The sequence below is a fragment of the Salvelinus alpinus genome, chromosome 7 (genome assembly GCF_045679555.1).
Source record: "Salvelinus alpinus chromosome 7, SLU_Salpinus.1, whole genome shotgun sequence".
Lineage (NCBI taxonomy): Eukaryota > Metazoa > Chordata > Actinopteri > Salmoniformes > Salmonidae > Salvelinus > Salvelinus alpinus.
This window is the reverse complement of record NC_092092.1, coordinates 80,501,304-80,525,230: the sequence shown is the minus strand read 5'-3', so window position 1 is coordinate 80,525,230 and position 23,927 is coordinate 80,501,304. Positions and strand designations below refer to the sequence as shown.

At 43.0% G+C, this 23,927-nt stretch overlaps 1 protein-coding gene across 2 annotated transcripts in view; it reads left to right on the top strand.

Moving 5' to 3' along the window:
• Positions 1–1,480: 1,480 nt before the first annotated feature.
• Positions 1,481–23,927, top strand: part of LOC139581753 (arf-GAP with Rho-GAP domain, ANK repeat and PH domain-containing protein 3-like) — a 54,664-nt gene continuing 32,217 nt past the window's right edge. Inside the window, exons 1-6 of one of the 2 annotated variants that reach the window (XM_071411853.1) lie at positions 1,481–1,639; positions 17,005–18,188; positions 18,300–18,337; positions 19,771–19,853; positions 20,146–20,219; positions 20,472–20,708. In XM_071411853.1, coding sequence (XP_071267954.1) covers positions 17,086–18,188; positions 18,300–18,337; positions 19,771–19,853; positions 20,146–20,219; positions 20,472–20,708 — 1,535 coding nt within the window. In that variant the 5' untranslated portion in view covers positions 1,481–1,639; positions 17,005–17,085. Of the gene's footprint in view, positions 1,640–17,004; positions 18,189–18,299; positions 18,338–19,770; positions 19,854–20,145; positions 20,220–20,471; positions 20,799–23,927 lie in introns of both variants that reach the window. The other variant, XM_071411852.1, reaches the window with a different exon arrangement.

Below are 23,927 nucleotides of genomic sequence, written 5' to 3'. Positions count from 1 at the left end.
CAAAGATTTTGGCTTTCTGCATAAAGTTTATTATTAGGCATGTGGTTTAATTGATTTCTAACTGTCTTTTGTTAGGATTTTCAGACATGTTTCCAAAATGGAGAGACATCATGTTCATAGCAACACACATGTTAAATAAAGAGAAGTTGTCTCCTGATTTTAAGACCTTCGCGGCTGATGCTCTTGATTCCTAATCTTCATTTCCAAGTACAATTTCCCATTTTAACTGCAATGTTTGTTTTTCTCTGTCGATAAGGAACGTTTATGTGTGACTGTATCCTTTTTCAGACTTAAAAATGCAGCTGGGGGCCAATCCTCAGAATCTGTATTGTCTCAGGCACTTCCTGTTTCCCCAAGGCTACTTCCTGTCCCATTTCCTGTCCGCATCAGTCAGATTGTTTTTGAGGGAAAGGAAACTCCACTGTTGTCTAGATTTCTCACACAACACAAAAGCTTCTCTTTGATTTTAGAACTCAAAGTTCATTGCTTTGTCTCGTATAAAAATGTCTTCCATTTTGAGTGATCTTTGAGAATTAAAGCGTGTGATGTTATTGCACTGTGCACTCATGATCTCCTAAGATCCATCCATTTATTATCCATAATCTAAGCTGCCTTTGATTTTTGAATAACAAAGTGTGTGATTCATGTTAGCCCTGGAGCTTGAACTAATGTGAACAATGTGTCATATACGTGTGTGTCAGGCAAGGTGGGGAAATCCAGGACCAAATCTTGATTACACCTGAACATCCACTTTTTTTGTAGCTATTTAAAATTCTGATCTCTCATCAGGCTGTTTGGCTCTATTGTATCAGTAGTCCTATTGAAGCCCACATCACAGGGTCTATTGTATCAGTAGTCCTATTGAAGCCCACATCACATGGTCTATTGTATCAGTAGTCCTATTGAAGCCCACATCACAGAGTCTATTGTATCAGTAGTCCTATTGAAGCCCACATCACAGGGTCTATTGTATCAGTAGTCCTATTGAAGCCCACATCACATGGTCTATTGTATCAGTAGTCCTATTGAAGCCCACATTATAGTACCTTTTTCCACCCATGCACCTAACCTAACTAAAGCTACCCTAACTTAACATAACCTAACCTAACTAAAGCTACCCTAACCAACCTAACCTAACTAAATGCACCGTAAACTGTAGCCTACACATTGCACATACTGTGTTGTTTTTTTTGTTATTTTGTAGGCAATAGGGAATGTTTTTAAAACAAGTGCATAAGTATAATTAAATAAAATGTTCTGATTGCAAGGTGTCCATTCTTTAACAGTAGGCCTATTCCGTTTCTTAAATGTCTTCCTCAAAGCAATGTAGTGTAGTCAAAATATTACATTTATGTCTGTGAATTACCAGTATGTGCAACTTTGAAGTGGACGGATAATGAGTTTGAACAGGAAAAATGTCGGCTAAACATCACTGCCGCCCTCCCCTTTAATTTAGATCTCCTTGATACTTTGTGGCGTAAACTCACTCACCATTGCGAGAAAGTTTCCGACAAGGACAGGGCTTCCTCTGCTGCTCAAGTCCGGAGCGGTCCCCGTGACAACTGAAAAACCCGAAGGATTCAAGTATTTAGATGTTGCATTGAGATAACAACCTACGCACATCGAAACACAGCAAAAGGTAAAACATGATTATTATAATATTTAGACGAATAGATTCCAACGTTCCAGTGGATCATCTGTAGCTCGCGCTGTGTATCGGCGACATCAGGAGATTTGATGGAGCGCACTTCTTCAATACTATAGGCCTAATATTGTCTTTTTCACAGTAACTGGGTGAATAAATTTAGAGAATTTCATTATATTTTACTTGTAGAGTTGTGTGTTGGCCCGACCGCATAATAATTAATTCGATTCTGTGTAATGATTTATTTTACATTTTAAATATATATATATTACCATGTTTAAAGAGTAGCCAATCTTATAACACCGCATGGGCTTGGAATGTGAGCCTATTGTAACATTTCACCCATTATACTATCACCTGTCTGTTTTGCTGTAAACTATGGTTTTACAGACACCCCACCCCGTTATAGATTTGCTAGGGGCACATCGCACCCTCCTCTTCGCATTGAGTGGGTTTTGGGGTCTTGGAAATCTGTCTGTTTTAGCGTTTCACAGCTGAAACCTGATTTGAATCAAGAGCAGAACACATCTTCAGTAAGTTATGTGTTAGATAGTGCAGCACCGGAGGACAGGGAAACATAATAACACGTTTTTTAAAATAATCACTGGAATTTCTCATTTTAAAATGCTTCCCGATTTTAGCTCTGTTTTTTTAGGATTGTGGAGAGTGAGATTATTCATTTACATGAAACGGCTGAACGTTATGTTGTTCGGTGTCGGTGTCGGTGCCACTTGCAGCAAGGCCCAGATGATAGGTCCTCTACAGTCCTACTGTATAAAGTGTCTCAGTGTTTGGTCATTAGATGTTTTGTGTGATGCACAACGTTACACTGTCCAGAAACATTGACCTTCAGAGGCCTCTCTATCTGTCTATAGATGAAGACCACAGCCATCGTTATCTGTGAGCCTCCTTTTAGGTTTTTATATGTGACGCAGTATTAAAGTAGCATAGATTTGTAACAGAGTTTCACATGTAATTCACACTACGGATCAACAATGTACTACTGTAGCTCCAATTACGTTTAGTATTCAACATGTTTACAACCCCAGAATTGACTTAAAACCACCTGAGTTCATGTTAAATTCACTTTGCTTTTCTGTCTAAAATCCAAATGAAACATAGACAGCCTATTTACTTGTGTTGTGTTTCAGTGATGTCATTTGCATTGTGTTAAGCGACCATAATGTTTTTACAGTGATTTATAATAACACCCATGTTGCTGGGATTATACCCTCATTTTGAGGATCATTTCACCAACTCATTTTGGGAAGGATACACAGACAGACAGTAAAGAAAAGTACTGTACAGTAAAGTTTCAGTACAGTAGAGCACACTAAAGTACAGTATAATGTATTGTACTGAACATATCTACTTTAGTGTAGTGTCCTGAACATATGTACTTTACTGTACTGTAGTGTCCTGAACATATGTACTTTACTGTACTGAACATATCTACTTTACTGATCTCCACTTTTAATGTCCAAACTTGTGAAACATCGATGTCTATGATTGGTTCAGATTTGGTCTGGTCCGGACCAGTCAAACGTGTTCTTGTTTGGGGGCGGAGCTCATTAGAATAATAGTCAGTGTGTAGAATAATACCCAAATATGCAAAATAAGGATATTGCATATTTCTATCTTTGTGTACTTTATTCAGGATATATCACCCTGAAGATAATCATATTCATAATTATGCATTTCTGTATAATACAGATCAAGGACCCATGATGTAATTCTGTTACCGTAATTCCATTACCGGATGTAAAATCCACTTCACTTACTGTAGTTCAACAACAAAAATATCTCTATATTTTTTAACTCGAGGTGTCATGTCATAGCTGACACCCCATTGTTTCTGCAGACATCTTTGAATCTTAATTCGGAGAAGTTATTTAAGAGGTTTTGGAAAACGTGGTCACAAAAAAACTGAGGGAGATTTTACTGTAATTCTGTTACCAAACTTTGCATCTGCACTGTTCTTCCAGTAACTGTTTTTGTGACAATTGTGTAAATTATTCTAAGTAGTCCTTGTGTATAAATGTTGAAATCAATATTTTTTGGGTTTGGCATACACTACCGTTCAAAAGTTTGGGGTCATTTAGAAAATACCTTGTTTTTGAAAGAAAAGCACCCCCCCCCCCCTCCCCACATTTAAAATAACATCAAATTGGTCAGAAATACAGTGTAGACATTTTTAATGTTGTAAATTACTTTTGTAACTGGCAATGGCAGATCTTTTTCATGGAATATCTACATAGGTGTACAGAGGCCCATTTATCAGCAACCATCACTCCTTGGTTCCAATGGCACGTTGTGTTAGCTAATCCAAGTTTATAATTTTAAAAGGATAATTGATCATTAGAAAACCCTTTTGCAATTATGTTAGCACAGCTGAAAACTGTTGTACTGATTTAAAGAAGCAATAAAACTGTCATTCTTTAGACTAGTTGAGTATCTGGAGCATCAGCATTTGTAGGTTCGATTACAGGCTCAAAATGGCCAGAAACAAAGACCTTTCTTCTGAAACTCGTCAGTCTATTCTTGTTCTGAGAAATGAAGGCTATTCCATGCGAGAAATTGCCAAGAAACTGAAGATCTTGTACAACGCTGTGTACTACTCCCTTCACAGAACAGCGCAAACTGGCTCTAACCAGAATAGAAAGAGGAGTGGGAGGCCCCGGTGCACAACTGAGCAAGAGGACAAGTACATTCGTGTCTAGTTTGAGAAACAGACGCATCACAAATCCTCAACTGGCAGCTTCATTAAATAGTACCAGCAAAACACCAGTCTCAATGTCAACAGTGAAGAGGTGACGCCGGGATGCTGGCCTTCTAGGGGCAGAGTTTCAAAGAAAAAGTCATATGTCAGACTAGCCAATAAATAGAAAAGATTAAGATGGGCAAAAGAACAGACACTGGACAGAGGAAGATTGGAAAAAAAGTGTTATGGACCGACGAATATGAGTTTGAGGTGTTCGGATCACAAAGAAGAACATTCGTGAGACGCAGAAAAAATTAAAAGATGCTGGAGGAGTGCTTGACGCCATCTGTCAAGCATGGTGGAGGCAATGTGATGGTCTGGGGGTGCTTTGGTGGTGGTAAAGTGGGAGATTTGTACAGGGTAAAAGGGATTTTGAAGAAGGAAGGCTATCACTCTATTTTGCAACGCCATGCCATACCCTGTGGACGGCGCTTAATTGGAGCCAATTTCCTCCTACAACAGGACAATGACCCAAAGCACAGCTCCAAACTATGCAAGAACTATTTAGGGAAGAAGCAGTCAGCTGGTATTCTGTCTATAATGGAGTGGCCAGCACAGTCACCGGATCTCAACCCTATTGAGCTGTTGTGGGAGCAGCTTGACCGTATGGTACATAAGAAGTGACCATCAAAGGTACATTAGAGTATGGGTGTTAAAGTCATTCTGCCCTGTAGGGGCACATTCTAATAATTAGAGGGAGAGAACAGGGGGATTTTTAGATCTTTGGATTGATTGTCATGTATCCTCAACATCATTATCCTAAAGATCAAATGAATGATTGTCATGTATCCACTGTATGTACTATATAGTACGATTGGTGTATGGGGGTCTGCGTCTGAAAGGGATACTTAGGCCTGTCCTAACAAAGGATAAAGTCATCCAGGTGTACAGATCTATGTCTCGTACTGCCGTCTCTCCTCCTTCGTAGAGGGACAGGGAGGACACAGATTAACTCTTGATTTATGTAACTCTGTAATGACTTTCTGGCAGTTCCTCTGTTTTTTTTTACTTCTCTAAGTGGTGTTCGGATCATGTGTGGGCGTGTACAGAAGATGCTCCTTTCACACTGTCTGAATGTTGTTTCTCCCAAAGAAGAGGGACAGTGTGTGCTTGACTAAAACACTCTCAGTCCGAGAGAGAGAGAAGCACAAAATGGGACTGCCTGTACTGTCATCCAGGCAGCGTGGCGGCCATAGCTAGCCTAGCGCAGAACAATGACATAATGTGTCTCACAATAGTGCTTCACTGTTATTTATATATACAGCCTACCCAGAACCCGCCCAGCCAGCATCCTGTATGTATTCCAGAGGCCTGCGTGGGTTCTCCCTCCGTTTAGCAAATAACTTTTGATTTTACCACTTGTTCGCTTCCGCTAATTGTTTGACTTGAAGAACAAGTGGAGAGTTGAAGTTGGGGACATTACGTATCTGGAAGATCATGTTTTGAATGAGTGACTTCCAGATTAATTTACAGGCATATTGTATCTTTCATAATGTTGTTGAGTCCCTTTCCATGTAACTTCCTGTTTACCTAGGGGGATGTCCTCATGTAGACTAACTGTTAAGGGTTGTAGTACTGATGTTGTTGTTGTTGTTTACATTCAGACCTCTTGAACATACCAGTGAATCAATGACATCCTCCTCAGTCTGTTATTTTTGCCTCACCCACACTGCACTGAGACATGCTTGATTTTGCAAAATATTACTTAGTGGTAACATAATGAATTGAAGTCCATAAAAAAAAAAAATTGACTTCTGCCAATCTCTCTCTAATGTAAGTGTTGTCAGGGACTGGATTTGTGGTCAGAATTTATGGTGCCTAGCTGTTAACAATTAACAACAAATGAACCCAGTGAGTCTCACATTTAATTTGTGCAGATGCTTTTATGTAAAGCAATTACAGTTGTACGCGCTAATGTCAGACAGAGACACCAACAAGCTCTGAGAAACGATTGTTTATAGTACAGACTCAGAGTCCTAAACAGAACAACTTGCAATAGAATATTAGTTGTCAATTTTGCAAACTAAAAGTAACCACATGAAACTACTGTAAACAGGGAAGGACGAACTGTCAAGACCACGTCATGCAGACAGAAGGTCTCATTAATAAGACTGTTTTGTAGCTGCATGTTGTCTTGGGTGAGACGTTATGAGGTCTGTAACAATGAAAGAGGGAAGGAAGTTTAGATTTGTGTGAATGACCAAAGACGCTAGCCATCTGTCACTGTGTAAAATGAGAAGCTGATTCATTGCATAATGCGTGGTGAGTTTGTACTATATTTTAAAGCCACGCTCTGTGAAATGTGTCACCAGAAAAACGTAAACAGTGATTATGTTTGTTTTGAATGACATAATTTCTTGATAAAGCTCATGTGAAATAGTGGGAGGCCATTTTGTTTAATTTTTCTCTCTCCCTCTTTCAGTATAGTGGCCTGACAAATTGATTTTATGGGAAATGAAAATAATTCAGCTGTCACCGTTTAGTGTCACGCTAACCTCTCCTAGCCCACGACATTCCACCCAAATCCAGATAGCTGATGTTCTGAAAGAACTGCAAAATCTGGACCCCTACAAATCAGCTGGGCTAGACAATCTGGACCCTCTCTTTCTAAAATTGTCCACCGCAATTGTTGCAACCCCTATTACTAGCCTGTTCAACCTCTCTTTCGTATCGTCTGAGATCCCTAAAGATTGGAAAGCTGCCACGGTCATCCCCCTCTTCAAAGGGGGAGACACTCTAGACCCAAACTGTTACAGACCTATATCTATCCTACCCTGCCTTTCTAAAGTCTTCGAAAGCCAAGTTAACAAACAGATCACCGACCATTTCGAATCCCACCATACATTCTCCGCTATGCAATCTGGTCTCCGAGCTGGTCATGGGTGCACCGCAGCCACGCTCAAGGTCCTAAACGACATCATAACCGCCATCGATAAAAGACAGTACTGTGCAGCCGTCTTCATCGACCTGGCCAAGGCTTTCGACTCTGTCAATCACCCCATTCTTATTGGCAGACTGAACAGCCTTGGTTTCTCAAATGACTGCCTCGCCTGGTTCACCAACTACTTCTCAGAGTTCAATGTGTCAAATCAGAGGGCCTGTTGTCCGGACCTCTGGCAGTCTCTATGGGGGTGCTACAGGGTTCAATTCTTGGGCCGTCTCTTTTCTCTGTATACATCAATGATGTTGCTCTTGCTGCTGGTGATTCTCTGATCCACCTCTACGCAGACGACACCATTCTGTATACATCTGGCCCTTCTTTGGACACTATTAACAAACCTCCAGACGAGCTTCAATGCCATACAACACTCCTCCAACTGCTCTTAAATGCAAGTCAAACTAAATGCATGCTCTGCAATCGCTGCCCGCACCTGCCCACCTGTCTAGCATCACTAACCTGTACGGTTCTGACCTAGAATATGTGGACAACTACAAATACCTAGGTGTCTGGTTAGACTGTAAACTCTCCTTCCAGACTCACATTAAGCATCTCCAATCCAAAATTAAATCTAGAATCGGCTTCCTATTTCGCAACAAAGCCTTCTTCACTCATGCTGCCAAACATACCCTCGTAAAACTGACTATCCTACCGATCCTCGACTTCAGCGATGTCCTTTACAAAATAGCCTCCAACACTCTACTCAGACTGCATCCAATTTGCTATCACAGTGCCATCCATTTTCTCACCAAAGCCCCATATACTACCCGCCACTGCGACCTGTATGCTCTCGTTGGCTGGCCCTCGCTTCGTATTCGTCGCCAAACCCACTGGCTCCAGGTCATCTATAAGTCTTTGCTAGGTAAAGCCCCGCCTTATCTCAGCTCCACTGGTCACCATAGCAGCACCCACCCGTAGCACGCCCTCCAGCAGGTATATTTCACTGGTCATCCCCAAAGTCAACTCTTCTTTTGGCTGCCTTTCCTTCCAGTTCTCTGCTGCCAGTGACTGGAACGAATTGCAAAAATCACTGAAGCTGGAGACATATCTCTCCCTCACTAACTTTAAGCATTAGCTGTCAGAGCAGTTGCACCTGTATCACCTGTCAGAGCAGTTGCACCTGTATCACCTGTCAGAGCAGTTGCACCTGTATCACCTGTCAGAGCAGTTGCACCTGTATCACCTGTCAGAGCAGTTGCACCTGTATCACCTGTCAGAGCAGTTGCACCTGTATCACCTGTCAGAGCAGTTGCACCTGTACATTGCCCATCTGTAAATAGCCCACCCAACTACCTCATCCCCATATTGTTATTTATTTTTTTGCTCCTTTGCACCCCAGTTTCTCTACTTGCACATCTAGCACTCCAGTGTTAATGCTAAATTGTAATTATTATTTCGCTACTATGGCCTATTTATTGCCTTACCTCCTTAATCTTACTACATTTGTACACACTGTATATAGACTTTTCTATTGTGTTATTGACTGTACGTTTGTTTATTCCATGTGTAACTCTGTTGTTTGTGTCGCACTGCTTTGCTCTGTCTTGGACAGGTCGCAGTTGTAAATGAGAACTTGTTCTCAACTGGCCTACCTACCTGTTAACTGTCCCACACTAACAGGTAGGGAGGACTGTCCCACACTAACCGGTAGGGAGGACTGTCCCACTAACAGGTAGGGAGGACCACTAACAGGTAGGGATGACTTGTTAAATAAAGTCATCCTACCACCACTCCTAGCCGCCCACGACACTCCACCGTCTTCACACTATCATGCGGACCCGAACCAAACATTTGCTGGCTCAGATATTTTATTTTCACTCAGAACAGCTTGGTTTGGTTCGGCTCAGTAGTGTGAAAAGGCCTCAACACTCCACTCATGCCTCTCCTCTCTTCTAGTGTCACAAGGCTTTGTTTATGGCCAGAGGAATTGTTTAGGGAGAGGAATGGGTGGAAGAGGAAAGCGATGAAGTTGGGTGAAGGGTGTGGTGCCTTTTAAAAAATTTTTTCTTTTTTTCTCCAGTGTTTAAGGGATAGCTGTATCCTGTGTTTTCTGTAGCTCTGACATAGCCCAGATCTCTAGCCCAGATAAAGACTATGGTTAGGGGAGAAGAGGAGAGAGATTACAGGACCCGCAGTATGCCGGACCCGCAGTATGCCGGACCCGCAGTATGCAGGACCCGCAGTATGCAGGACCCGCAGTATGCCGGACCCGCAGTATGCAGGACCCGCAGTATGCAGGACCCGCAGTATGCAGGACCCGCAGTATGCAGGACCCGCAGTATGCAGGACCCGCAGTATAGGTAACAGTTCACATGTTATTTGAAACTGAGTAGCCGCTGTAAACACTCCCTATGAAAAATATCTGGTGATGGAACAAAATGCTAAATGAGGTTTTTGGAGTCACCGCTCATGGTGATCTCAGTGATGACTTCAGATCTCTCCTCTCCTGCTGAAGAACACCAGTCTGAGAATGTCCATTTACCTCTGAGTGGTTTCATCTACAGTACCAGTCAAAAGTTTGGACACACCTACTCATTCAAGGGTTTTTCTTTATTTTTTACTATTTTCTACATTGTACAATAATAGTGAAGACATCAAAACTATGAAATAACACATATGGAATCATGTAGTAACCAAAAAAGTGTTAAACAAATCAAAATTATATTTTATATTCTTCAAAGTAGCCACCCTTTGCCTTGATGACAGCTTTGCACACTCTCGGCATTCTCTCATCCAGCTTCACCTGGAATGCTTTTCCAACAGTCTTGAAGGAGTTCCCACATGCTGAGCACTTGTTGGCTGTTTTTCCTTCACACTGCGGTCCAACTCATCCCAAACCATCTCAGTTGGTTTGAGGTCGGGTGATTGTGGAGGCCAGGTCATCTGATGCAGCAATCCATCACTCTCCTTCTTGGTCAAATAGCACTTACACAGCCTGGAGGTGTGTTTTGGGTCATTGTCCTGTTAGAAAAACAAATGATGGTCCCACTAAGCCCAAACCAGATGGGATGACGTATCTCTGCAGAATGCTGTGGTAGCCATGCTGTTTAAGTGTGACTTGAATTCTAAATAAATCACTGACAGTGTCACCAGCAAGCATCATCACACCTCTTCCTCCATGCTTCACGGTGGGAACCACACATGCAGAGATCATCCTTCCACCTACTCTGCGTCTCACAAAGACACGGCGGTTCGAGCCAAAAATCTCACATTTGGATTCATCAGACCAAAGGACAGATTTCCACCGGTGTAATGTCCATTGCTCGTGTTTCTTTGCCCTAGAAAGTCTCTTTCTCTTACTGGTGTCCTTTTGTAGTGGTTTCTTTGCAGCAATTTGACCATGAAGGCCTGATTCACACAGTCTCCTCTGAACAGTTGATGTCGAGATGTGTCTGTTACTTGAACGCGGTGAAACATTTATTTGGGCTGCAATTTCTGAGGCTGGTAATTCTAATGAACTTATCCTCTGCAGCAGAGGTAACTCTGGGTCTTCCTTTCCTGTGGTGGTCCTCATGAGAGCCAGTTTCATCATAGCGCTTGATGGTTTTTGCGACTGCACTTGAAGAAACTTTCAAAGTTCTTGAAATGATCAGATTGACTGACCTTCAAGTCTTAAAGTAATGATGGAATGTCTCTTTCTCTTTCATTAGTTGAGCTGTTCTTGCCATAATATGGACTTGATCTTTTACCAAATAGGGCTATACCACCCCTGCCTTGTCACAACACAACTGATAGGCTCAAACGACATAAAAAGGAAAGAAATTCCACAAATTAACTTTTAACAAGGTACACCTGTTAATTTAAATGATTTCCAGGTGACTACCTCATGAAGCTGGTTGAGAGAATGTCAAGAGTGTGCAAAGCTGTCATCAAGGCAAAGGGTGGCTACTTTGAAGAATCTCAAATATTAAATATATTTTGATTTGTTTTAACACTTTTTTGGGGTTACTACATGATTCCATATGTGTTATTTCATAGTTTTGATGTCTTCACTATTGTTGTACAATGTAGAAAATAGTAAAAAACAATGAAGAGATACCCTTGAATGAGTAGGTATGTCCAAACTTTTGACTGGTACTGTAATTCTACAACCCTTCCCCGGCCATCACCACTTTGGCCTTGCATGGAGGGGACTAGGAAGCAGTGTTGAAGTAATAAACTACATGTGGTTCAACTACTAATTAAGATGAATGTAGCAGTAGCTTGGTGGTAGTGGAACTAAAATGTAAATCTTGGTAGTGTTTTGAGTAGTTCATTAAATTGTTACCGTGTAGTTAACTATTGGAACTACACAACTTTTTTTTTTAGCAGAAAGAAAATGAAATATGAGTGAAGTAGGCAAGAATTTACTTTATTTGTCTATTATTTGCCCAATTCTCACTTAAAACTGTTTTTCTGCTTAATAGGCCAAGTTACACATTTTGTTAACATCTGACTACAGAGTGATCTGTTCTTGCAATTTGTAGTCTCTGACATTTTAGATGTTATATTTTTTCACGAAGTAGTTTGGATGTAGTGAACTACTGTTTCAAAGTAACTTTTTAGTTCTGTTTCTTTAGTGTAGCTGAACTTCTTCCAGTGTGAAGTAATTGGTAGCTTGGTAAACTAGATTTTAATACTGGTAGGAAGTCATACAAACACTGAGGAAGACAAGACAAAACCTTTGTGTATTGTGCTGTAGGACGTTTCACCCCGAAAATCCCTCATTGGTCTTGTGTAGAGGGAGGAGAACACACCATTGGTCTTGTGTAGAGGGAGGAGAACACACCATTGGTCTTGTGTAGAGGGAGGAGAACACACCATTGGTCTTGTGTAGAGGGAGGAGAACACACCATTGGTCTTGTGTAGAGGGAGGAGAACACACCATTGGTCTTGTGTAGAGGGAGGAGAACACACCATTGGTCTTGTGTAGAGGGAGGAGAACACACCATTGGCCTTGTGTAGAGTGAGGAGACACACCATTGGTCTTGTGTAGAGGGAGGAGACACACCATTGGTCTTGTGTAGAGGGAGGAGAACACACCATTGGTCTTGTGTAGAGGGAGGAGAACACCATTGGCCTTGTGTAGAGGGAGAAGAACACGCCATTGGCCTTGTGTAGAGGGAGGAGAACACGCTCACTTCATTGCTCATCTCTGAAGACCAACATCCTGTATTTATTATGGATCCCCATTTAGTTCCTGCCAAGGCAGCAGCTACTCTTCCTGGGGTTTATTATGGATCCCCATTAGTTCCTGCCAAGGCAGCAGCTACTCTTCCTGGGGTTTATTATGGATCCCCATTAGTTCCTGCCATGGCAGCAGCTACTCTTCCTGGGGTTTATTATGGATCCCCATTAGTTCCTGCCATGGCAGCAGCTACTCTTCCTGGGGTTTATTATGGATCCCCATTTAGTTCCTGCCAAGGCAGCAGCTACTCTTCCTGGGGTTTATTATGGATCCCCATTAGTTCCTGCTAAGGCAGCAGCTACTCTTCCTGGGGTTTATTATGGATCCCCATTAGTTCCTGCCATGGCAGCAGCTACTCTTCCTGGGGTTTATTATGGATCCCCATTAGTTCCTGCCAAGGCAGCAGCTACTCTTCCTGGGGTTTATTATGGATCCCCATTAGTTCCTGCCAAGGCAGCAGCTCCTCTTCCTGGGGTTTATTATGGATCCCCATTAGTTCCTGCCATGGCAGCAGCTACTCTTCCTGGGGTTTATTATGGATCCCCATTAGTTCCTGTAAAGGCAGCAGCTAATCTTCCTGGGGTTCATTATGGATCCCCATTAGTTCCTGCCAAGGCAGCAGCTACTCTTCCTGGGGTTTATTATGGATCCCCATTAGGTCCTGCCGAGGCAGCAGCTCCTCTTCCTGGGGTTTATTATGGATCCCCATTAGTTCCTGCCAAGGCAGCAGCTACTCTTCCTGGGGTTTATTATGGATCCCCATTAGTTCCTGCCAAGACAGCAGCTACTCTTCCTCGGTTCCAGCAAAATGAAGGCAGTTTATACAATTTTAAAAACATTACAATACATTCACAACACACTGTGTGCCCTCAAGGCCCCTACTACACCACTACCACATATCTACAGTACTAAATCCATGTGTGTATGTATACATGTGCCTATGTGTGTGTCTCTTCACAGTCCCCGCTGTTCCATAAGGTGTATTTTTATCTTTTTTTTTTTTTTTTTACAACTTACAACTTGCATCAGTTACTTGATGTGGAATAGAGTTCTATGTAGTACTGTGGTGCCTCCCCACAGTCTGTTGTGGACTTGGGGACTGTAAAGAGACCTCTTGTGGCATGTCTTGTGGGGTGTGCATGGGTGTCCTAGCTGTGCGCCAGCAGCTCAAACAGACAGCTTGGTTCAGTCAACACATCTCTTCCTCTGTTATAACTTGCATTCAGCAACCAAAGCAGAAGTTGTAGTCTTGGTGTTACGTTGGTATGTCACACATCCTTGTTGTTGTTGTTGGTAGTTTTAATGTGGTACAGTAGTTTCATCAGGTGAAATTGATAGATGCATCTACTGTATGTTAATAATGCTGTCAGGGTTGCCCACTTCAGTTCTGAAACAGACAGCATTTTGCCGTTCCATCCCGGGGCCAGGTATTCATCAGAATGCCTTCTGCAGTGGGACGTGAGATGGGAGCGACAATATCCTCTCACCCATCTCCCGCCCTCCCTCAGTTCACACGTTATCAGTCCTCTTCATATGCTTCCTGCCTCTCTGCGCTCAGCACCAGACCTGGGTTCAAGTACTATTTTCTTTTTTTTAATAATTTGAAATACTTCATCTGTGCTTTATTGAGATTGACTGGCTAAATGGACCAGGAAAACAGTCCCAAAACTGTAAACTCTGTCCATCTGGTTCTCGAAGCAGGCTAGAGAAAATGCTCGACGTAGTTAAAAGATTTCAAATAGTATTTGAACCCAGGTCTGCTCTCAGCACACAACCGGAGTCCTGTGTTTCTCTGTGTGTATCAGTGGGCTGGAGGCAAAGGTTAACCTACAGAGTGGAGACAGAGGAAGAGAAGGATGTGACTCAGCAGCTCTCCTCCCATTCCCCTGCTGCCTTCCTACAGGCTGAGGACTAGTTCTCATTCCTTACTGTTCAAGGGTTAGATAGCACCCTTTTTCACACTATTGTGTCAACCCAAACCTGACTGTGTGCATAACATGGCCAGCCGAGTACAGCTCTGCTCGTGCACGGCTTGGCTCAGTAGAGTGTAAAATGATACGAGTATGGCTGCCATCGGACTGCACTCTACTTGTTAAAATAGAACGTACACTTTAGTTGAAAGAGTTCCTACAGCCAACTGTAGCTCTGTAGGAAGACGTTACATTCTGATCTGGTGCCCATAACTAATTGAATAAGGATCTGTCTTAATCTGTCCAAGGCCTCATTAAAATAAAATTGTCTGTCCTAAACTGTGTGTGACGTGTTGTGCTGTGTGCCTCCCCCTCACGAGGCTGGCAAACTTCCCCAGTCAGCCTTGAGATTCTCTTTTAGTTCTGACTGGGTTCTCAAGCTGAGTCACCCACAGGGACACCCACTTCAAACCTGGGTTCAAATACTATTTTAAATCATCGCAAATACTTTATCTGTGCTTGATTGAGCATGTTTAGCGTAATAAACCAATAGAATAGTCCCATAACTGCAAACCCTGCCCATCTGGCACTCGAGGCAGGCTAGAGCAAACGGTCAAGGTATTTGAAGGATTTCAAATAGTATTTGAAACCAGGTCTAACACACACACCAGCCAGGGAAAAGTAGACATTAAAACTTAACGCATTCCAAGCTTTTTCAGGAAGTGTTTCTATCGAGGCTTTCATAGAGCCGTGCCCCCAACCCTGACATACCTCTCCCTAGCTGCAGGCTGTTGTATCCCTGGAGACTCTTTATTTCTCCATTCATTTGTACAACTTATTATTGAATTCATGTTGAATAAGTACACACTTGAAATGGTGCCTTGTCGTCAATTAAATGGTACACACCTTCAATAGAATTCAGAATTCATCAAATAATTGCAGTTTTCACATTTGTTACCTCATTCGATTTTCTCTCATGTCTCTGTGTTCTGTCTATTACCCTCTTGCATGCTTCTCCCTTCACTGGTCTGATGGTGTCGTATCCCCCTGCTTCTCCCTTCACTGGTCTGATGGTGTCGTATCCCCCTGCTTCTCCCTTCACTGGTCTGATGGTGTCGTATCCCCCTGCTTCTCCCTTCACTGGTCTGATGGTGTCGTATCCCCCTGCTTCTCCCTTCACTGGTCTGATGGTGTCGTATCCCCCTGCTTCTTCCTTCACTGGTCTGATGGCGTCGTATCCCCCTGCTTCTCCCTTCACTGGTCTGATGGTGTCGTATCCCCCTGCTTCTCCCTTCACTGGTCTGATGGTGTCGTATCCCCCTGCTTCTCCATTCACTGGTCTGATGGTGTCGTATCCCCCTGCTTCTCCCTTCACTGGTCTGATGGTGTCGTATCCCCCTGCTTCTTCCTTCACTGGTCTGATGGTGTCGTATCCCCCTGCTTCTCCCTTCACTGGTCTGATGGTGTCGTATCCCCCTGCTTCTCCATTCACTGGTCTGATGGTGTCGTATCCCCCTGCTTCTCCCTTCACTGGTCTGATGGTGTCGTATCCCCCTGCTTCTCTCTTCACTGGTCTGATGGCGTCGTATCCCCCTGCTTCTCCCTTCACTGGTCTGATGGCGTCGTATCCCCCTGCTTCTCCCTTCACTGGTCTGATGGCGTCGTATCCCCCTGCTTCTCCCTTCACTGGTCTGATGGTGTCGTATCCCCCTGCTTCTCCCTTCACTGGTCTGATGGTGTCGTATCCCCCTGCTTCTTCCTTCACTGGTCTGCTTACCAAGTGGTCATACATGTGTCAATGAACCAAATGTGATCAATGTAGCCACATACACTCATTTATATATATATACACACACTGCTGGATGTTTACATGCTATTAATAGCAGTTCAGTTATATGTTTACTGTGTTACTCTGCATGTTACATGTTCAGTATTGTTAGGTTATGAACAAACTGAGTAAAAACTCAAACGAACAACTAGAAAAAGCTCAAACCAAGTTTATTCACCCACTGGTTCATACAGCTGCAAAGACAAAAGACATGATGACACAAGCGCATGTATTTATACCCTCTACTGGGCAGAGTCAACTCCTTTACACATCTAGACAACCAATACATCTCTGTTGCTAGGTAGGAATTGAGTTGGTTCCTCTCGCCTGGTGTAGTCACCGCCCTGCCTGTTACTGTAACCGTTGTGGGCGTGGACTGTATGTGTGGGAGAGTACTACAGTAGGAGAGACATTGTGGTGGGCCTCTCTGGCCCCCCTCCCCAGAGGTTTCTTCTCACTTCATCTGTTGATTTGACCTCGAGACGCACTCCTCCCCAGTTCTGCAGCTGTCCTGCCGTATCAGAGACTAACAATTTCCTTTCACCTCTCTCCTCAGAAACATGGAGCAGAATATGAAGCTTCTGCTCACTGTAATTTTCCATATTCCTAGTTCCCATCTACCCTTCATTGACCCCAACACGTACATTCCTTTTACATGTAAAGTAATTAATGACTTCAGAACAATGGACCAGATGGAACAGTAACTCAACATGAATTATATTATTATCTAGTTCTTAATAATGTGTTAATTTCAGATGGAGTGGAGTCTCCCTGTGTAGGTCCATGATGGCCGTCGTCTTGACCACAGCAGCTGAAGGCCCCCTCCAAGCCCATGTATGTACGTTGTTATGGCAACAGTAGATGGAAACACAGACGTTGAGACCCTGTTGGCTGCGATCCACCTGGAGCGATACCTGAAGACCTTCCGCCAGTCTGGCTTCCTCTTGGCCAGGGACATCAGCCACCTAGACAATGGAGCTCTTATCCAGCTGGGTGTAACTGCCACCGGGCACAGGAAGAGAATTCTGAGACTGGTCCAGCACATTCAGAGGGCTACCAATCCGAATCAGTCGACATCAGAGCCCTTGGAGCCCTTATTGGACCGTTGTCAGTCTGAGTCTGACATTAATTCCACACCCATCCAATCAGGAGGGCCGAGGTCTGACCAAGGGGGCGGTTCAGGGGCCATTCCGTTTGAAGCATTCCGGAATAGTTCTGTTCCTAACATTCCATCCATGTTGATGAACTCCGGGTCAGAACAACAGCAGCAGTACAATGGGAATGTTGTCATAAAACCGGTTCCAAAACCTAGAACGGTGTTTTACAGACACAAAACAGAACCCGCCCGGTTTCTATCCTGTCCCATACCACCGACACCACCAGATCCTCATGTTCTAACCCTAACCAGGAAACCATCTCAGGAATCTCTCTGTTTTACCATATTGGAAGGTTTGGCTTCAGGTGAATTTAACACTGACACAGTGATGGTGGGGCCTACCCCTAACCCTACCCATAACCCTATCCCTAACCCTGCCCCTAACCCTACCCCTACCCTGAGACACAGCCTAAGCCTGAGAGAGAGGAGGCTGAGTAACTCCTCAGACTCTGGAGGTCCCCAGCCCCCTGTTCCCCCTCGGCTGAACCGAGGTACCCCTCCAGCCATGTTTAGGGGACCTACATCCACACCACCGTCATCTGGTAGAAGGACTGAACAAAACCAGGACCAGTGCACGACAACCCCACCTCCCTCATCCTCCTATGATAACACTGGATTCCCCTCTCTGGCCACTTCCCCTCCTGGCTCCCCGATGGAGATGGTCTCCAATGAGATCTACTGTGGCACTTCACCTGGCACGGCAGCTAGTAGTGGACGGATTCCCTGCAACGCTCCTCAAACACCACCACGGCCAGAGATCCACACCACTCCTGAAAGAATTAGGTAGGTCAACGTCTGACTTTAATATCATATACCTATATGGTAGAAATATAGGCCTATGTCGAAAGAGAGTATTGTTTTGTGTATCTAATGTTTTGTTTTGTGTGTCTGCAGCACTTTAAGTAACAACTCTTGTGAATCGTCCCACGGCGGTAAGTGCACCCATCACTTTCTGAAAGTAACCTTACAGATGGTTTAGTTAGACCTTATAACTGTGTACCCTTTAGCCCTATAAATGACCCTTGACCTGTTTTTAAATCAAGGTCATTCAAGAAATTGTTAACACTTCGCATCGCTGTCACGATCGTCTTGCGGTGAGAGATTGGACCAAGGCGCAGCGTGTGAAAAATACATCTTCTTTTATTAGAGAGAAAAGAGAGAAAAACATGAAACGAACACTATACACAAACTAACAAAATAACAAACAGACGACCGTGAAGCTATATAGAAAAATAGTGCTGACACAAACACTACACATAGACAATTACCCACAAATGCATGATGCCCATGGCTGCCTTAAATATGGCTCCCAATCAGAGACAAATGAAAGACATCTGTCTCTGATTGAGAACCACTCAGGCAACCATAGACATACCTAGAAACATATACTCAACCATAGACATACCTAGAAACATTCACTCAACACAAACCCATACACTAAACCCAACACCCTCTTTACCATATAACCACCCAAAACACAAACATTCCCCATGTCACACCCTGACCTAACTAAAATAATAAAGAAAACAAAGAATAGTAAGGCCAGGGCGTGACAATCGCTCAAACTTTACTTTTCGATTACACTATAGAATCCAGTTAAAATTCTTTACAGCAGGTTGAAAAAGAGTATGGTGGTCTCCAATAGAGGTGCAGATATAACTGTCAAGGCGTCCCTGTAAGAGGACGGAAATGACCAGTAGGAGACAGGGATACAAGTCACACTTTTATGGCCACACACACAAGACTGGCACACACACACACACACTGCAAACAGGAAGTGGACTAGGTGGAAGTGTTTTAGTGGTTTTGTTGGTCAGTGGTGTCCTAACTCTAGGGTGTGTTGGGAGAGTCCAGGGCTGCAGGACAAATGGTCCATAGGTTGTGACCCAGCTGTTGATGTGCCTGACAGAGGTTTATGCTCCTCACTCTGCCACTGCTTGCTGAAAACTGAGCACTAGGCTGAACTGTGCTTCTATACTTGTTCCGGTCCCATCTGCCTATTGGACAGATCCCCTGAGGAGATGCAGGTGGGCGTGGTGAATGTGCGGTCAAATGTCCCAATCAGAGGTCACTGTGTGTAGCATGTAATTGTAGCGCTCCAGAGGTGTAAACAGAGGAGCCTGTAAACAATTGGGACCAATCCCCTGCCTCTGCAGGGTCAGGGGGTCAGGCAGAGTTGGGGGGCAGGTAGGCTACTTGTTTCCATAGTTACAGAGGGGTGTGAGTTAGTGTTCCGGAGAGGGACTGTACTGGTATTTCTACACAACACTGTTTTCTATACTATAAGCATGTATGAACTTTTTATTTTTATAGTATCTTATAACAAAGCTTATAATATGCCATGTCATTTCTTCCTCCACCGCAGTCCCCATGGAGGACCCAGAGGAGGAGATCAGTCCCTATTGTGAAACGGTCTTCCAGACCAGACGACCACTGCAGCACTCTGAGGTGAGACTGGGACTCTTGAGTATGTGTACCAAATGGCACCCTATTCCCTATGTAGTGCACTACTTTAGACCAGAACCCTATAGGCATTCCAGGAAACATCAAATGGTGTCTGAAATGGCACTATGGGCCCTAGTAGTGCACCATATAGAGAATAGGGTGCCGTATAGAGAATATGGGGCCATTTGGGACCTGGGTCTGTTATCAGGTTACAAGAACCCATCAGAGTTATATTGTGTTTGTGGTCAATCTTGATCTCCTGACATTGATGAATGTGTTATCCATGTTGTCAAAGGCGGAAAGGACCAACAGTGAAGGAAAGACAGGAATGACAAGAGCAGAGGAAGAGAAACACGGAGAGGATCATGGGTAAGATTATTGTGTCTAGAGGAGTGGATAATGCTACTGGCTTGCCAATTCAACATCTTCTCACACAACTCTGACTACAGCCATAGAGAGAAAATAATCTGCTGTGGATTTAAAATGTTATTTGCGCTCCATCTTTTCAATCCAATGTTGGTACCTGCTGCCGTATTCTCACACTAGAGAAACCTAAAGCGGCTGGAGTCAAGGTTATTACAAATACATCAATCAGTTACAGAGACTGTTTTTACACTGCAGGACACCCAAACTCTCCTGGGCCAAACGTCTGTCTCACGCCCTCCACAGTGAGTCCCAGGGCTACAGCACAGTAGGAGAGGCAGCACCACCCCCTCGCTGCCTCTCCTTACCCCCCAACCTGTACCCCTCGGAGCCGGATGAGGACCAGACGATATCCCCCTACGCCAGCTACACCTCTCTCTCTGAGCAGACTGAACCCATCATCTGTGGCTGGCTGGATAAGCTATCACCACAAGGGTATGCCTGGTCCTGGTCCTCCTTGCCTCCCTCCGTCTTCTCCTCCCTTCTGAGGAACTGTCTCTGCCTCGTGCCTGTCCTCTCAAACCGGTGTGTCTCTCGCTTCTTCTTCCCCACTGTGTTTATCCAATCTTCTTGTGTTTCTTGCTAAATGCAAAAAAGTTCATGTGCCTTCGGAAAGTATTCACAACTGATGTTTCTCTTAATAAATTAAAATCATCACTGAGCACATTTCTGGTCTGCTGAGCACAAACTTGAACGTTGTGAAAATTCTGTGCAACTTCCTGCGCACGTTTACTGTGAACACTGAGGCTGTGCCTACTTTAAGTTACAGTTTTAACAGTGGTCAAGTAGGCTACTGTGTCCATTTGATTATAATGTAGACCTACCAGAGTGGCCTACCATCAAAAACAAGGGAGAAAAATGCATCCCATAACATTTTAACATGGAAATAGCTGTTCTATCATTTAGACCACAGTAGCAGCCAATGTGTGGTTTTCAATTTCCTACATTCCATGAGACTTTTGAAATCAACATGCAGGGCTTGACATTAACCTGTTTATCCACTTGTCCTTCAGACAAGGAGGTGACTGAACATGTATAGTCTTAACTAATGGGGATAACTCTAGAAAGTTGAAGGAAGTTTAATGTCGTGTTTCTCTCTGCAAGGCTGATATTTCTTCAGTCCCAGTTTAGAGGGAAAGTTGCTCACACGCCTTTACATTTCTCCACATTTTGTTGTTGTTACAGTCTGAATTTTAAAATGTATTTAAATTGAGATTTTGTGTCACTGGCCTACACACAATACCTCATCGTGTCAAAGTGGAATTATGTTTTTAGAAATGTTTACTAGTTCATTAAAAATGAAAAGCTGAAATGTCTTGAGCCAATTAGTATTCAACCCCTTTGTTATATCAAGCCAAAATAAGTTCAGGATTAAAAATGTGCTTAACAAGTCACATAATAAGTTGCATGGACTCACTCTGTGTGCAATAATAGTGTTTAAAATGATTTTTGAATGACTACCTCATCTCTGTACCCCCACACATACAATTATCTGTAAGGTCCCTCAGTTGAGCGATGAATTTCAAACACAAATTCAACCAAAAAGACCAGGGAGGTTTTCCACTGCCTCGCTAAGAAGGGCACCTATTGGTAAAATGGCTCAAAATAAAAAATATATCCCTTTTGAGCATGGTGAAGTTAATTACACTTTGGATGATGTATCAATACACCCAGTCACTACAAAGATACAGGCGTCCTTCCTAACTCAGTTGCCGGAGAGGAAGGAAACTGCTCAAGGGATTTCACCATGAGGCCAATGGTGACATTTACAGAGTTTAATGGCTGTGATAGGAGAAAACTGAGGATGGATCAACAACATTGTAGTTACTCCACAATACTAACATAATTGACAGAGTGAAAGGAAGGAATCCTTTAAAGAATAAAAATATTCCAAAACATGCATCCTGTTTGCAATAAGGCACTTAAGTAAAAATGTGTAAAAAAAAAAATTTTAAACTTTGTCCTGAATACAAAGCGTTATGTTTGGGGCAAATCCTACACCAACAACACATCACTGAGTACCAATCTTCATATTGTCAAGCATAGTGGTGGCTGCATTACGTTATGGGTATGCTTGTAAGGACTAGGGAGTTTTTCAGGATGAATAAAGAAACAGAATAGAGCTAAACACAGGCAAAATCCTAGAGCCAAACCTGGTTGTCTGCTTACCACCAGACACTCGGAGACAAATTCACCTTTCAGCAGGACAATAACCTAAAACACAAGGCCAAATATACACTGGCGTTGTTTACCAAGACAACATTGAATGTTCCTGAGTGGCCTAGTTACAATTTTGACTTAAATCGTCTTGAAAATCTATGGCAAGACTTAAATGTCTGTCTAGCAATGATCAACAACCAGCTTGAAGAATTTAAAAAAGAATAGTGTGCAAATATTGTACAATCCAGGTATGCAAAGATCTTACATGCCAACCACACAGCTCACGTTAAGTGAGCGAGCGTTGCACAATACATTTACACATACATGTTATTAAATCATTGCATCCACACTGCCCGCCTGCGTCAACGAGCGCCTGCATAGCCAGGTGCTAAAATAGAACTTGTTTCTATTTGTGATGCTTGACGCACTGTAAGTACAATTTCTCCAACATCCTCATTGGTTTTTAGGAGCGTATACCCACGTGGGTGATTGAAAGATGAACTGAGGTACACTTTCCATTCCAGTTGGTGGTAGTAAAGCACCTTTAATGTTGGTTGCCAACCGCCATTATAAAGTCCGAAGAAGAAGAAGAAGCCTGAAGGAGGAGAGGTTACTAGAAACTAACAAGGTTTAGCTTTTTATCTGTGGATTAATTGTTGGAGTAGAGGACCTTGTGCATTTCAGGTAAAATAACAACCCAATGTTTATATCCCAGGACAAATTAGCTAGTAACAGTAAGCTAGCTAGCTAAATAAACATACAATGTTTAATGCTTTTCTACCTGTCCCCAAATTAATATAGTTGGTTCAGAGTTTGTTTTGATATTTCAACCTGATCGCGTCTGGTGTGGGTGGACAAAATCAACATGCGCGCATGCCTGGTGTAGTCAGCATGATACCCAGAAAGACTCACAGCTTTAATCGCTGGCAATGGTGCTTCTACAAAGTATTGACTCAGGGGTGTGACTACTTTCTGAAAGCACCGTCTCTGCTTTGTGTCTTTTTTTTCTTCCTTTTCCCACTGTGCTTCTCTGTTTTTGTGTTTCTTGTTAAATGATAAACAGTTACTATCTCGAAACTGAGCTTTGCTTATTATTTTATATATACAGTTGAAGTCGGAAGTTTACATACACTTAGGTTGGAGTCATTAAAACTCGTTTTTCAACCATTCCACAAATTTCTTGTTAAACTATAGTTTTGGCAAGTCGGTTAGGACTTTGTGCATGACACAAGTCATTTTTCCAACAATTGTTTACAGACAGATTATTTCACTGTATCACAATTCCAGTGGGTCAGAAGTTTACATACACTAAGTTGGCTGTGCCTTTAAACAGCTTGGAAAATTCCAGAAAATGATGTCATGGCTTTAGAAGCTTCTGATAGGCTAATTGACATAATTTGAGTCAATAGGTGTACCAGTGGGTTTATTTCAAGGCCTACCCCTAAACACAGTGCGTCTTTGCTTGACATCATGGGAAAATCAAAAGAAATCAGC